Source organism: Plectropomus leopardus, chromosome 14, assembly GCF_008729295.1.
Source record: "Plectropomus leopardus isolate mb chromosome 14, YSFRI_Pleo_2.0, whole genome shotgun sequence".
Taxonomy (NCBI): domain Eukaryota; kingdom Metazoa; phylum Chordata; class Actinopteri; order Perciformes; family Serranidae; genus Plectropomus; species Plectropomus leopardus.
Window position 1 is genome coordinate 6,431,855 of NC_056476.1, and position 15,236 is coordinate 6,447,090.

The following is a 15,236-nucleotide window of genomic DNA, read 5'->3' on the forward strand; positions in this document are numbered from 1 at the left end:
CTGCGGTGAGAGTAGAGGAAACAGGAAGTGCTCGCTGCGTAGAGCTGAGTAAAGATAATAGGTCCGGCCCTGACCTTCTGTGATAACACATGAGGCTGAGGCTGCCGTCTGTGTGAATGCACCAGGCGTGATCGACTTCAGCTCAACCTCAAAACCGCTGAAAGTGACACCATCGGTCACATGCTTTCGAGTGAGCACTTTTCCTGTGACTTCAGTTCACACCTCTGCAGCGAAGCTGCGTCAGAGAGAAGTCAGACCTCTAGACTGGTTGAGGCCAACAGATGAACTCACAGCGACATTGTTTTAGAGCTGTGCAGCTCTGCTTCTTTTGTCAATCTCACTCCTCGCCTTTTCTTTTTTTCCTCCCGTTTTGAGATTAGTTGTTTAAATATTTTACTGTAAATCTCTCTGTGTTGGTAATGAGGCATAGTGTGAGTGGCGCATAAGAATAGGCCTGAACTGGAAAAAAATGAAGACAAACAAAACAAAACAGAACAGGAAGTATACCTTGATGTCACGATGCATCTTGCCCTTGGTGTGCAGATATCCCAAACCCTGTAAAGAAAATTAATATATTGGTTAATATGTTCTACTGAAATTCCAAACGTTGACATATTCATTTGAAAGAAGTATATGAAAGTGAAATTACCTGTAAGGTCTCTCTGCAGACATATGCTATCTGAAGCTCTGAGAGAGGCCCCGTCACTATAACAACACAAAGTCATTCCATGTTTGCATGGCAGAAACAGGTTTTACAATGTATGTACAGCATTTAAAACCAATTCATGACCAAGCCTGTCACCATAACAACTTATGTTGATGGCACATTGTCTCGGAAACCATTAAATAAACAATATTTTAAGTGATATCTCTTGTGACTAAAAGACAACTTAACCAAGCTCCTGAAACACCCCGGTTACCATTTTAATGCGGCTAGTGTTCAGCCTGGAAGCGGGGCTGTTTGCTCGTGGATTATTTGAGAGAACGATAAAGTAGTAAGAACTGTGCTTATACAGCTCAACAAGTGCAGCTGCAGGCTACCAATAAGGTGTCGTCTTTGAGCGTTGTTGGGGTAAGAGGATGGCAGCGCCCAAATAATATAATCGTCGGAAAAAAACCCTGCTGTTTATTCCGGCATTTTGTTGGCTAAATGTTGGGGACATTCTTAGATATACATGTAAACACAACAGGCAATGACTGAGGTAATGTTTATATATTGTGTGCAGTAAGTCGTAGTTACTGTGACAGGCCTAAATCTGACTGCATCGTCCCAGTTTTGAATAAGAGAAAGCTCACCATGATAAATGTCCTGCAGAGATCCTCCGCCACAGTACTCCATACAGATCCAAAGCTTCTCTCGACTGATGACATCAGAGGAAATGATCAAGTTAGGGACATTTGCTTTGCCAGTTGACTAGGCAAACTTTTCATACAGCTAAGTAGCACAAGCATTCTTAAATGATGCTTTGTTAAATGAATTAAGCTGCGCAAATCAGCAAATGTTTCCCGAAACAACTTCACCAACACACGTTAAAAAAAACAGGTGAAATACTTCTGTTGGTGAACTGGATGTCTGATGCGGGAGAGTAGAAAAAATGATGTCAACCCTCTGACTAAAAAGCTAAATATAAGGCTTGTGTGTGACTGTGATCAAACTGTGACAGTTGAGGCGATGATACTGTACGCTGCCCCAGATTCCCACTCACAACTGTGCTACTTTTTACACCTTCTAGAAGGACATGGAAATAATTTTAGTTTAGGAAGCAACTCTGAACAGAGGCTTGAATTTCCCTGCATAAAACTGTGGTTCCTCTAATGTAATTAATCTAGTTTTATAATAATTAAGGCATTGTGGGTTTCTCATTAACATTTACAGTAACTGTTTATGCTCTGTGTGGCGAGACTGTGCTTCACATGCCTGCTGTGATAAGACATGCATCTCTCTGGACTAACTACCATATAAAACAGATCAGAGGCTCATATTCCAGTTAAACCTGCTGGAAGTCTGAGGCAGTGGTGGGCGGACCGGCCCTGCTTCCTCTCAGATACCAGCCACAAAACACAGGCTCCATTAAAACACAAGAGCTGCATCCTGACACTGATGGGCCGAGTCAGCACCCATCAATTGAAAGGGTTGAGTCACATTTTCACACACAGGTGTGACTAAGTAATTAAATACGTCATGTGAGTTTCAGGCAGCTGCCTGCTAAATCCCTTTGACAGTAACGTATGAATTCCACAAATGTTATACCTTGGGACTGGCTGCGAGAGAGGAAAAAATACAGAGTATAAAATGACAAAGCAGGGAGTATTTTAAGCTGGCTCTTACCAGAGGTAGCTCCCAAAGTAGGCCACAATATTGTGGTGCATGCATTCCTTCACCATGAAGATTTCCTGCTGTATGATGGAAAAGTCATCCCCTGGAAACAGAGAGAGAAATCACACAGACACATGGACAAAAAGTTATATTTTCATTTTTTGCTCAAGGGACAGTTTCATTTTAAAATGAGATATTTTCCATTTGGAAATAAACGCCTCACAAAATGATTGTGGGCGTGAAATTACAATGACTCGGGTTACAATTCATCTACAGAATATTTTTTTGGACACTAAACTAACCACTAAAAGCATATCGGATGATACAGAAATGGTGCACACCTTAAACATGAGGTTTTCAAAAACACTTTAATCTTTTTATTTAGTTTGCGAAACTCAAAACCACAGAGCAAACAATATCGCCCCGTATTTCGCTCTGAGCATATGGTTCAATATTTCATCACAGTGTAAATACAGCAGATTATAAAACAGCCAATAACAACAGAGGGAACACCTTGTACTTTCTAAGTTTATGTGGTATAGGCTGATATCTAGGCTGCTTTCCAGTTCTGCAAAGCACACTGCACATCCGACCAGTAGGAAGTAAGAAGACTAAAATATGTAAGCCCAGCTGCTCCCAATTGTGCAGAGACATGCTCCTGGAATACATTAACGGGGGGGGGGGGGGGTTAAGAGCTACCAGACTGTGCCAGCTTTTAGTGCTCTATCAACAGACTGTCATCGAAGTCATCAGTCCAGATTAAGAACATTTAACAGATAAAATCTCTCCCAAAAAAAAAGCACATTCCTTGTTGTGGAAACTAATGTCAACAAACCAATTTTTTTCTGCACATGGCCAAGTGTGTCATTCCTGCTCACCTACGCTGCACGTAAACAACCGTCTTTTGATGGCTGAATTCGGTCATAAAAATCAGCTGTCAAAATAGTCCAAGTATGTAGCAAATTTTGGCAGCTACCACCAGCTGTGGCCTGAGGACAAAAATAAATTCTTGACCTGCACTTTAGTACAACACATAGCTGCAGACACTGTCCCGGTGGCTTGTGGTCCAGCCAAATTAGAACGATACAGGGGCATTTAGACTCTGGAAGAAAACATCTCTGGAGATACATCCTGGACCACAGAGGACATTTTTTTTAGCGCACAAACAAAGTTCTTACTCAGTGAAAAGAGCAGTCGAGTTTCCAGTCTGACTGGGAGGGTTAGGCCCTCTCACGTGAGCGTCTGAATTAAAGTCTGGTTGGAATGCCAACACGTGCAAAACGATCAAGCCGATAAACAACAAACCAGTAAACCTCAGCTACCAATCTGTGTTCAGTGACATCAAAAGGCTTGAGATAATTCAACCATTAAATACCTAAACTACATAACAGAACAACAACTATGTATCTGCATATCTAGTGACTGTGGCCATGTATTTATTAGAAACATCATACTTCTTTACATGAAACAGAATCATCAGATGAATGTAAGTGTCAGGTGGTATCACTTTGTCTCAATAACAAGACTCTTTTAACCATGATGGAAAAAATGAAAGCCTTAAAGGGTAACTTCAATATTTTTCAGCCTGGATCCTATTTTTCCATGTTTTTGTGTCTAAGTGACTCATTTTTTAAATTGGTCCAGTATTGAGAGAGTGCTGCAGCCGCAGCAGTATAACAAGTTGCATTGTAATCCCTAGGGGCAATCGAGGACCAATCAATTCACATCCACTAAAAATGCTCATTTTTCCATTCACAGGTTCAGCTTGTTACTATAGTGTCTGATAGCATGACAGAAAGAACCCTTCTGAAGAAAGTAAAAAAGTGAAAAGAAATTGCACATTTGGTTGTTTGATATTGTGACCAAGTTTCACTGAAGGAGAAGTCTCGTACTGAAATCTTGTGAGACGTGACTTGTTGCAGGGAATAAACATTAGTGGAAATGTTCGTCGGAGAGAGGAGTGCCGGAAAGAGTTTGTTGTGTTGGAGTACAGTGAGTGTAGCTTAGTGTTTTCTAAAAGATTTTCAGTGCCATGGCTGAATATTTAGATCATTTCGACAATGTTGAAAAAGTCGGGTCAGGTTCAGGTTAAGAAATACTGAAATTTACCATGAGCCAACACATGGACATTGCTCACAAGGACATCCCACATCAACATATGTTGATGTCCTAAAGAAAGATGCAGGAGCAGAAAAAAATGGCAAGCTAGCCAGATGCATGAAGGATCGAGACTTGAGACACCGATGGAGGGCTCATCTGAGGACGGCTGATTGATGATGGAAACATCTTTTGCCAGCAAATCGAAAATAACAAAATTAGCAGCGAATTGATCCTACTGAAAAGAGGCAGATTTTGATCTTTCCATTTGATTTGTAAAAAGTAACGAAAAAGCAGAATATAAGCAGAATACATAGCACACAATATTTCTTTCTATCTTTAACACAGGTGTGATGTTGATTGTTCAAAAGGAACATGAGATGTATATGGAAAGACTGAGTGCAGTGTACATCAAACTGGATTAGCTTTAGATGTTGCTATTAACTTGACTTTTTTTACTCAAACTTCCCACTTAAATTCCCTTCATGGGAATTCTCTCATTTGCTCAGCCCGCTGCAGCAGTCCTGTCTCTGCATGCTGGAGACCCGGCTTCAGTAATTTATTCCTACAAGCTCATGATGTCCAAGTCTTTTTATTATGCTTGTTACAAATGCTTTGCAGGTCTATAACCAGAATAAAATAAGTAAGCGCAAGCGCCTATAAAGTGCCAATCATTCAGTTTGAACCCCTTTGTTCTGTAAAAATAAAAGTTTTTTTATGTGGCATAATCGGCATGGACTGAATATCTCGGTCTCACAGAAGCTAGTGCTTTTACAATCTTCTTTGTTTGCTACATAATGGTTGATAAAGGTCATGCTGTTTGGGACTCATTAATTAGGTTGCAATTGGATGTTACTGTATTTCTAATTACAGTGTTGTTTAGAGTCATTTCACAGGAGGAACTACAGTTGATCACAAACATTTTCAGCATTTGTCAACAAAGAAAACGATGCAGGGAGCCACAAAAATGTGAGCAAGTATAATTTCAGTGACATGACTCTCAGCTTGGTTTAAAAAAAACAAAAAAACATAACACAATCTTTCGTCTTGGTGAGTTGAGGCCTAAGAGTGTAGCCACTTCCTCTCAGACTGAGCGCTTCCCTCTGCTCTTTGAATATACACATCCTCACTCACAGCTTCAAGTTTCAATTTTAAACCCCATACCAGTATGATCTGAAGGATGTGCTGTCAGTTTACACATTACATTAAATCTTTGAATACATTTCTGAAAATGGATAACTAATCATTAAGTAGGCACCATACAGGGAGGTTTAAAAACCTTTTAAAAAGTCAGTGCTTCTGTTGTGACGGAGCAGCTTTTCGAGTATAAATGTAACTGCATGAGGAGATGAGAGACATTGTTCCACACCCCAACGGCTTGCAAAAGGAGACACTGCAGGGAGGAAGAGACAAAAAAAAGAAAAGGTCTCTCTGTTCTCCATCCTCCCTCAGTGCTCAGAGAGTAAATGCCAACACTAATTTGTTCTTAAATAGTTGTTTACCATCCAACTTATCAGATTAACCTGCTCTGTGCCCTCTAGCCCCTGCAGCCAGAAGGTTTCACCACTCCTTTTTCTGTCTGCCCCTGACTTATTCGCAGCGTCACTCCTGGTCAAACCTGTTTGATTCTGTGGTCCGCCCAAAGCTGTTTACCTCAAGCACAGAAAGGAGTGACTCTTGCAAAAAGGAAGGGGTAAAGAAAAGAGAGTCCTGCTTTAACAGGATGACCTGGGCATGGGTTAAATCCTCATTCCATCTAAAAAAAAGAGCAAATATGAACAGACAAGATACTGTATGAATAGTGTTTAAAGATGCTGATAGGATAACCTGCCCAGAGCTTTGCAACCGACTTACACGTACAGGAACATTTCTGACTAGACAATTCATCGTTTTAAAGTTTAACAAAACTCTAAAACAGTTTAACATGCATTAATCGTTAGCTGTGCACTAGGCCTAGTTTCACAGTTTCTCTGATTTTTTTGCTACTCTTTACTTATCTTTTAGCATTTCAGTTTCAAGTTTTTTTTTAGTTTTTCAGTTTTTTCTGTATTATTTTCTATAATTCTACATTTAAATATCTTTTGAGTTTTGGATTGTTACTCAGACAAAACATATTGACATATTAAAGATGAAATAACTAATCAATTTATCAAGAATGAAAATAATCATGAATTGCAGCCCTTTTATCTCTACTTCTATTTTTTATAGAATTTATAGGATTTATTTCTATTCACACACACACACACACACACACACGCAAATGCACAAAAACACACAAATTCCCCCCTTTTCCCCTATTCCAGCAGAATATATAAATGCCATAAAAAGAGCTCAAGACTACTACAGACTTATTAGAAAGCTTAGAAAAAACAACAAAGAGATCGTTTGACATTGCAGCTGAGAACCAGGACAAGATGTCACCTGAGGAAAACGAAACATGTAAATCTCAGATAAGAATATCCCCACATCCTCTCACTTCCAGACTAACACAAACAGTGCCATGATGAATGAAAGAGAAAACAAACAGGAGTGAATCTCTTCCTTCACTCACTGGTAATCATCTGGGCTCAGTCTGGCCATTGGCAGTACAAAGCCCTCTATGTAATCCCACTAATCTGGATCGCACTAACTCTGTCACTAGGTCATCACCGCCACAGACACCAAAGCTGAGCACGGTCACAAATGTCCTCCTCTCCTTCTTCACACGAAAGATCGAATATCACACCACTTACGATAATTTATCAGATATCTAAAATAACTGCAGGACTGTTGCCATTTACAAACCAAAGGTCGTCATTTCATGTTTTAAAAAAAGTCCAAATATGTTAAACACTGGGTCTATGAACACATACATTTTTGATCAGTTGTACTGTGCAACTTTTTTCCCTTTTCAGCCTTTTCAGTATTTATTGTGCAATTCATTCAAAACCCTGGGAAGTATCAGAATTATTTTCCAGACTTCTCCTTACTTTTCAGCTCTTACAAATACACATTTTTTCCTCACTGTGACAAGGAAAACTGAGATAATGAGAAAATCACTCTTACCTGGTTCCAACTTAATGATCTTCACAGCAGCAAGCTCCCCTGTTTGTATGTTTCGAGCCTGAAAGACACAACAGCAAGATGGTCAGCAAGGCCTATAACAATACTGTTTGTATTACTGCTTTAATCAAAACTTCTGTTCCAAATGTTTATGACAAAACGAGTACTTTGGATAGTTGACCTACAGAATAGTAGGTTGGCAACTATTTTGCTAATTTATTCAAGTTATTTTTCCATAAAAAACATTGAAAACTGAACATTTTGGAGTTCCAGGTCCTAAAATGTGAGGTTTTGTCACTTTCTGTTTTTCTTATTGGATAGTAAATTGAATATTTTTAGGTTTTGGGCTGTTGGTTGGAAAAAAACAAGTCATTTTTCAACATTTTCTGACATTTTATATCCCAAATGTTTAACTGTTTAACTGAGGAAAATGATCAACAGTAGGGCTGCACAATACTGGATTTTCTGCAGATGTACAATCATTTCCAGCTAATTTTGGCCAACTGCCAGTAATGATGTATAAGTATATATTTTTCCATATCATGGCAGAAAACAGTCTCTCCTGTTGTGGAATTAACATATAGTTATCCCTCTTATCACGATGGCCCACTGGCAGAAGTCAGTTAAAATACAAGGCTTTTTTAAAAATTAACTCTTAGAACTTGTGATTGTTTTTTTTTTTTTTAAATATTATTTTTAAAGCTAGAAAATTAATTGAAAAAAATCTCAACAGATTAGCTGCTGATGAAAATAACAGTTACTTGCAGCCTTGGACATTATATAACAGGTTACTGTATTCTGGTCAGTTACAGTTTGACCTACATAAGCATTTAACCAATAAACGTCATCTGGGTGATCCTCCCGCCTCTGCGAGAAGTGGCGTGAAAACATTTGACTGTTGGATATAAATGGCAGCACCTCCATCACACAAATTCAGCATCTTTATGTTCTGTAATAATGCCAAACTGATAAGTTAATTCTGACCTGAAGTCTGATTAAACAAGCATCACAAGCAATGTTAGAAAGTCTAAACTTTTAAATGTCCCTGCTGTAGATGACCTGAGATTTAGTCTGTCTTAAAGTAGCATAATTTTGCTCACTCTTGATTTGCTTTTTTTCCCCTTTGTCACACTTTGGTACTTTTTTTTCTCCGTGGCAGAATATTAAAAAAACAACAAACAAAAAACTCCATTCATCATTTGTGAAAATTTCCATCTTAAAGTAGGTTGCAGTGACTTCCAAATCCAGGTCAAGACGGGATGCTCCCTAATCCCTGAGAGTGAAGTGATGGGACGAGCAGCTAAATCAACCGTAAACCATAAAACCCTCGAGCGTGGCCACCTTTCAACACACACAGGGAATGTGCTGGTGATTCACACACACATAAACAGAATACCACACACAGCTTCTATTTGTTCTGCAGCTGAAAGTAAGTGCATAGACACAAACAAATAATAGAAAACTATTCTACAAAAATATGCTTTTGTCTTGCACAAGTATTCATGTGTTCACATTATTTCAAGTGACTCTCCATCGTGTTTAAGTAAAGATCCAATACTTGCTCTTAGCTTGTGTCTATCTTTACATTTCCTGAGGTAGCTGAAGCTAACCTGAAAACTAAGCCCAGAAAGAGGAACTGGCTGCTCAAATATGTTATGCACCAAACAACACAAGCTTTAACAACCTCGAGCAACCTTTGACAGGAAGAAGGTGCAGTCTAGCATGTAACAAAGCTCTGGAGAGACCACATCTGACAGAAGATCAATCACCATGTCGGACATAACAGGTGTGCCTGATGTCTAGATCTGAGCTCAGCTACCTGTAGAAAGAATGTTGACTTGACAATAGGCATGAAAATTGTTCTATATCCAACTTTTAACAACTTAAAGTAAGTTCTTGCACGCTGTCAGGACATAGTAAGGTGTACAGGATCAAAAAATATTTAAAACTCTCGACCAAATACTGTTAGTAAAGTGAAGAAAAGTTACAGACATGATCAGGATTTCTTAGTTCCTTCTTTGTCATCTTGGCACATGCTCAGGCAGAGGCAGAGCTACTGCAGTATCAGTACTCCACTCAACTACATAACTGAGCTTTTGGAGGTACCGTTAGTGGTATTTCATCTACTTATACAAACTAAGCTTTTTGGCACGAACAGAGTAGGATTCTGGTACATAATGTGGAGTAAACCTAAATTTCTGGCAAATTAAGGGAAAAAACAACAACTAACTACACTAAGAGCCAATGGAATGACATTATAATGAAGATAAATTAGTTAATATTACCAGGAGGGTTCAAAGACATTTTGAACAATGAATTTTCAAAACTTTATCATATTTTTTCCATAATATTTTATCCCATTTCCATGACTTTAAGTAGTTTAAAAATGGCCTGCCTGCACACCTCTCTGACAACAAGGGGAATACGTGCGTTTAAAAAAACATGGGCGAGGAAAAACATAAAGAATAGATGTGTATCCGTCAAAGGGGTAACGCAAATTTAACAAATGTTTAATAATATGGAAGCAGAATGATGTAAATTTTGGGATATCAGTACATTTTGTGTGATATTTTTTGGAATTGTGTTATTTGTTTCTGGTTTTTTGTCCTTCTGTTGTTAATTATGTTTGTGTTTTTATTTCTGTTTTGTAAAACCTAGTAATAAATAAGTAACTAATGAGAAAGTGAGAAATAAAAACAAGGTATGAAACAAGGTACAATCAAAACTTTTCCAAATCACTGCTGCTGGGGAAACAATTTTTCTAATCTCATAACTTTTCCAAAGATTTCATGACCATGGGGACCCTGCACCATTAAAAAGAGCAAGAATATGTGATTCTCAAATGAATATAACGCGATAACAAATCACCGAAAGCCAGGATTGCTGCGTCCATTAAAAGTAAACTGAGCACAGCAGGCCGAAGGAGGACTTTTCCCAATTTGAGGTGTTTCTGCTGTCAGTGCGGCCCAGAACACACCCATAGAGAAACACATGTTTAGACAGGGGCCTGATCATATTTCAGCCCGCTGCAGCCCTCAGCCTGCGAGCTGTGGGAGAATACCAGGCGCAGCATTCCACCGGTGGCCTGTCTGGGGGTGGGGGCTGGCCAGAGAGGCTTTGTATGGAGAGGGACCATGACAGGCCGCCTGAGCTATTACACTCTGGATCAGATGGGTCGCCTGTTTATCTGTGGCAGATGGATAAACACAAAAACTCTCCAGCAAAACACACCTCCCTACAGCTGACAGACAGTGGGGAAAACGTAGATAAATTATCTTGTTTGGTTAAACTGTCTCTGTGTAGACTTGATTCATTTTTCTCATAACTCGGAGAAACTTTCAGTGCAATGATGGAGCACAGTGTCATCCGTCGCTTTAGTACATGACAATTCAGAATATACCATGATTCTTGTAGGGGTAGACAGATTATCGGCTTGGTCGATTATCGGGGTTGATATGTGGCATTTTGCTGATTATCAGTATCAGCATTTTATTTTAACTATCACCAATAAAATTAATTAATGTAAAAGTGTGCGTATTACACTCAACCTACACCAAGGAAGGCAGTACAGTACAGTAACTTTACTCTAAAATTGCATCCATTTGATAACAATACTGCCATAAAGCAACATTTTCGGGGCGCCTGGTGGCTCGGTGGATAGAGTGAATGCCCCATGTTTAGGGGCTGTGTCCTCACCACAGCAGCCGCGGGTTCGATTCTGGCCTCTGCCCTTTGCTGCACGTCATATTCTCTCTCTCCCCCTTTCACACTCATGCTGTCCTGTCAATTAAAGGCAAAACGCCCTAAAAATATCTTTAAATTTTTTTTTTTTTTAAAAGCAACATTTTCTTTCGATTTTACGCACTAATTTTAACTCTTTTGTCAATCATTTTAATTTTACTGCTGACTAAAATGTTCTGACTCCAGGACAGGCCTGTTTTTGGCAGTTCGGTCAGTTTATTTGACTCTTGAATGACTGCAAATGTGTTGCTGTCTGTGAGTGAAAGACTGCACTCTTACCAAATTTCGTCTGAGTAAACTAAAAATAATTGGGTTAAACTGGAAGGGCGTTTATAGGCAGCAAATAAATATAGTATATGAATGGTTCCTTCTTCTTCCACACTAGTCAAAATATTATGGCAATATGTACGTATCATTATGACAGAATCGTCACACTACCATCCACCATGTCAATAATAATGAGGACAATTTGTAGACCTTAATATTTCTTTAGTTTATTTAAGATTATTTTAGATAAATATGAGTATTTCTACTGAATATCCTATATTGTATCTATTTTGTGGAATGACCACTGCTGCTTTAAAACTGCTGATTTAGACCAGGGATGGGTAATGTGGTCTCCACAGTAAAAACAAGAGGTGATGTGAGTGGAATGGACAAGCAGGTACAAGCATTAACTGTTCATCTAACTCAGCCCAAACGGTAAAACAAGTTCAGGAAATTGTTTCAGTTAACTGAGATGCATCTTGCTCAACCAGAAAAACAATAATACTGCAGCAAATACTATTTTTATTGTTCTGCAAATTTTACTCTTGATTCGAGTTGTTTGACCAACAGTCCAAAAGATATTTCATTTATGGTCATATGTGACCACAAAAAGTTGCAAATCCTCAAATTTGGCATTTATCGTTAATTGCAGATTCACTTTTCTGTTGATCTAATTAACTGTCTATCACTCCAGTTTAACTTGCAGTGATACACAACACAATGCAAGACCGGAATTGACCTCCAACTCATATAACATAAGAAAAATAATGATATGCTACAAGACAATTCATGAATTAAGTAATTAATGAGAACTACTTGGCGCGTTAATTCATGGCCATTCTATTCTACAACATTTTAGACTGAGCAATTAATCAATTCATTGTGAGATTTTTTTTTCTTTTCAAGCCAAAATGTCAAACATTTGCTGATTTAAGCTTCTTAAATGTGAGAATTTACTAGTAAATGAGAAGTCTTTGGATTTTGGACTATTTGTTGAAGAAAAGAAGCAAACTAAGGAAGTAATTTTGCATTGGAGGAAATTGTGACAAGCATTTTTCAAATTTTTTTGACATATTATAGACTGAGCGATTAAGCAATTTATCTTGAAAGTCAAACGTTAAAAGAGAGAATTTGCTGCTTACTTCATCATTTATGTTAGTAAATGAATTGTCTTTGGGTTTTGGACTAAGCAAGTTATCGCGAAGAGTCAAACATTTGCTAGTTAAACCTTTTTAAATGTGAGAATTTGTTGCGTTTGTCATTCATTACAGTAAATGAAGAGTCTTCGGGTTCTCTGAAATTCGGACGAGATGCAGAACTTGGCCATCATTCAACAGCTACTGTCAAATGTGTTGGCCACATGTTATCATGACTTAAAAGACAAACAACTCTCTGTCTTCAATTATGTCAATAAGTCGTGTGATGGTAAACCGAGCTATCTCCAGCTCTAATGACAAGCTGTGGGAAACTACACTGTACCTTGTACACGTCCCCATATGTGCCACTTCCCACTCTCTGAATGAGCTCAAAGTCATGCTGAGGGTTTCTCCTCTGGATTTCACCGCTTGGCCGGGGGAAGATATCCATGGTAGCTTTACACCAAACGATCCTTTACATTTAGTTGATCCAATCTGGTGGCGGTGACTTGATGAGGATCCTGATAAGTTAATCACTGCTGCTCAGACGGTCCTTCTCCTGGCTCCATGTCCTGATAGAGACACATAAGGTTTTATTTATAACTCAGGTATTGTTTTCAATACATTAAGTAAATAATAAACATAGATAGTGTCAGAGAAATGAAAAAGATATTGATATAGTCATGATGTTCATCTTTACTCAAAAGTACCAATGGTATCTCTGTGAAGGGTCTTGTATACAGTCCATTTTAACAATATCCTTTTAAATTCTGATTGTTGTATTCTCCATATGTGTCACGAAAGCGAAGTTTAAATAGAAACGTGTTAAATAGACCTGAATTAAGTTATAAAAACGGTTATTAAGGTTGCAAAAAGTTGACAAATATCTATGTATGTGCGTCAACAGAAAATACATCCTGACATATACAGTGACATCTGTCAAACAACAACAGCTTAACCTAAACTAACACACAAATTAAAGTTACTTTAATACATTCCTGTCACTAAAATACCATCATTATGTGTCCAACGTTAGCATATACCCCGTGGTCACCCCAGCAAATAGCCAGGTCCGGGTCCAGCTTGAGTTAGGGGGCTTAGCATCCAGGCAGCTAACAGCTAATGCTAACTAGCAAACGTTAACTTAGCTTCGCCCCTGGCTCCAACTTCAACCGTCCGTACCTTTTACAATGCAAACACCGTGGACGTCTTCCATTTTAAATCTTTTCGGGTCCTTTGACGGCACTATGGCGTCGAATAATGGCACTAAAAAAACGCAGAAAAGCGTCCCCCTTTGTTATCGAGGAAACAGTAATAAAGTTGTGCTGCTGTTCACTCCGTCTCCTTCAGCGCGGACGTTACAGTCTCGGTAAGTTCAGCCGCTGACATGTCATTTCCCTCCGCTGTCAGTTTTAGAGAAGACTCGTACTCATCGTGTAAAATAGAAACGGTCAAGTAGATTAATAACGTCAAGTATTACTCTTCAATTTATTCTCCCAAAAAAAATCACCCGTAAAAGCAACAGTCTGTTGTTGCTAATCTCTGTGGAGTCGCAGTCACTGGATCCTGGTGCTGCGTTCACGAGCTCCTCGGAAAATCTAAAACCTAACAAAAAATCAATACAATGCAAAATGTCTAGCGTCACAACAACAACAATAATAATGATAATGATAATAATAAGAACAAAAACAATAATAATAACTTCAATCACTTCTCTAAATCCATTTTTTATCCATTGTTTTGCTTTTATGTGATGTCTTTTTATTTTATCTTTCATTTATTTATCTTTTTAATTTATGTTTTGTCTATTTGAGAATTTGGTTTGATTGCTTTTCTTTTTCCTGTTGTTGTTTTTTGGGGCTATTTCTTTGTATTATTTTTATATTGATGCTATTTAGGCACTATTCATCCTATTTTGCATTATTTGTCCTCTGGTTTTAATTTTATCCCGACTCTACCCTACTTTCTTCTCATATTGTTCAATAAGACTGTTCTGTTGTTGTATTAGCATCTATGTATCCTATTTCTGCTTTGTAAAAGCAGTTTTCAAAGGTGCTGTATAAATAATAATAATAATAATAATAATAATAATAATAAATAATAATAATAATAATAACTTTATCTTTATAGTGCTTTTCAAAATAAAGTTGTTAAGTGCCTTGCAAAAACAAAACAAAAACAAACAAAAAAAAAACAATAGACATATGAAAAAAAAAAAAATAAAAGTAGTTCTAAAGTCATTCCAACATAGGGCAAAAGGAGCTACACTAGAAAAAGTAAATTAAGTAATACAAAATTAAAAACTACAAAACAATCAATAAAATAAAAGGTAAGAGTAAGCCTTTGTATATAAATAGGTTTTAAGAAGTGACAGATAAATATAAGTTCAGGCCAAAAATTACCTGAAAAAAAAGCAACAAATAATGATTTAAAATTTAAATAATAATTTATATATAAATATTCCCCACTCTGACAATGCAGTTTATTTTGATTATTTAAATCAAATGTATTGTTTTGTTTTATTTTAGCTATCTTGCATATCAAATTGTGTCTATTTTATATACATGCCAAATATGTTTTTTGATTGATTTTTGCTATATTTTATTGATATGCGCATTGTTGTTTATATAAAAAAA

General features: G+C 37.7%; 1 protein-coding gene across 1 annotated transcript in view; it reads right to left on the bottom strand.

Moving 5' to 3' along the window:
- Positions 1-14,177, bottom strand: part of map4k5 (mitogen-activated protein kinase kinase kinase kinase 5) — a 41,509-nt gene extending 27,332 nt beyond the window's left edge. The window contains 7 exon segments of the mRNA XM_042500689.1: positions 508-555; positions 650-705; positions 1,297-1,361; positions 2,330-2,420; positions 7,460-7,517; positions 12,944-13,172; positions 13,783-14,177. Coding sequence (XP_042356623.1) covers positions 508-555; positions 650-705; positions 1,297-1,361; positions 2,330-2,420; positions 7,460-7,517; positions 12,944-13,051 — 426 coding nt within the window. The 5' untranslated portion in view covers positions 13,052-13,172; positions 13,783-14,177.
- Between the last annotated feature and the right edge of the window lie 1,059 nt (positions 14,178-15,236).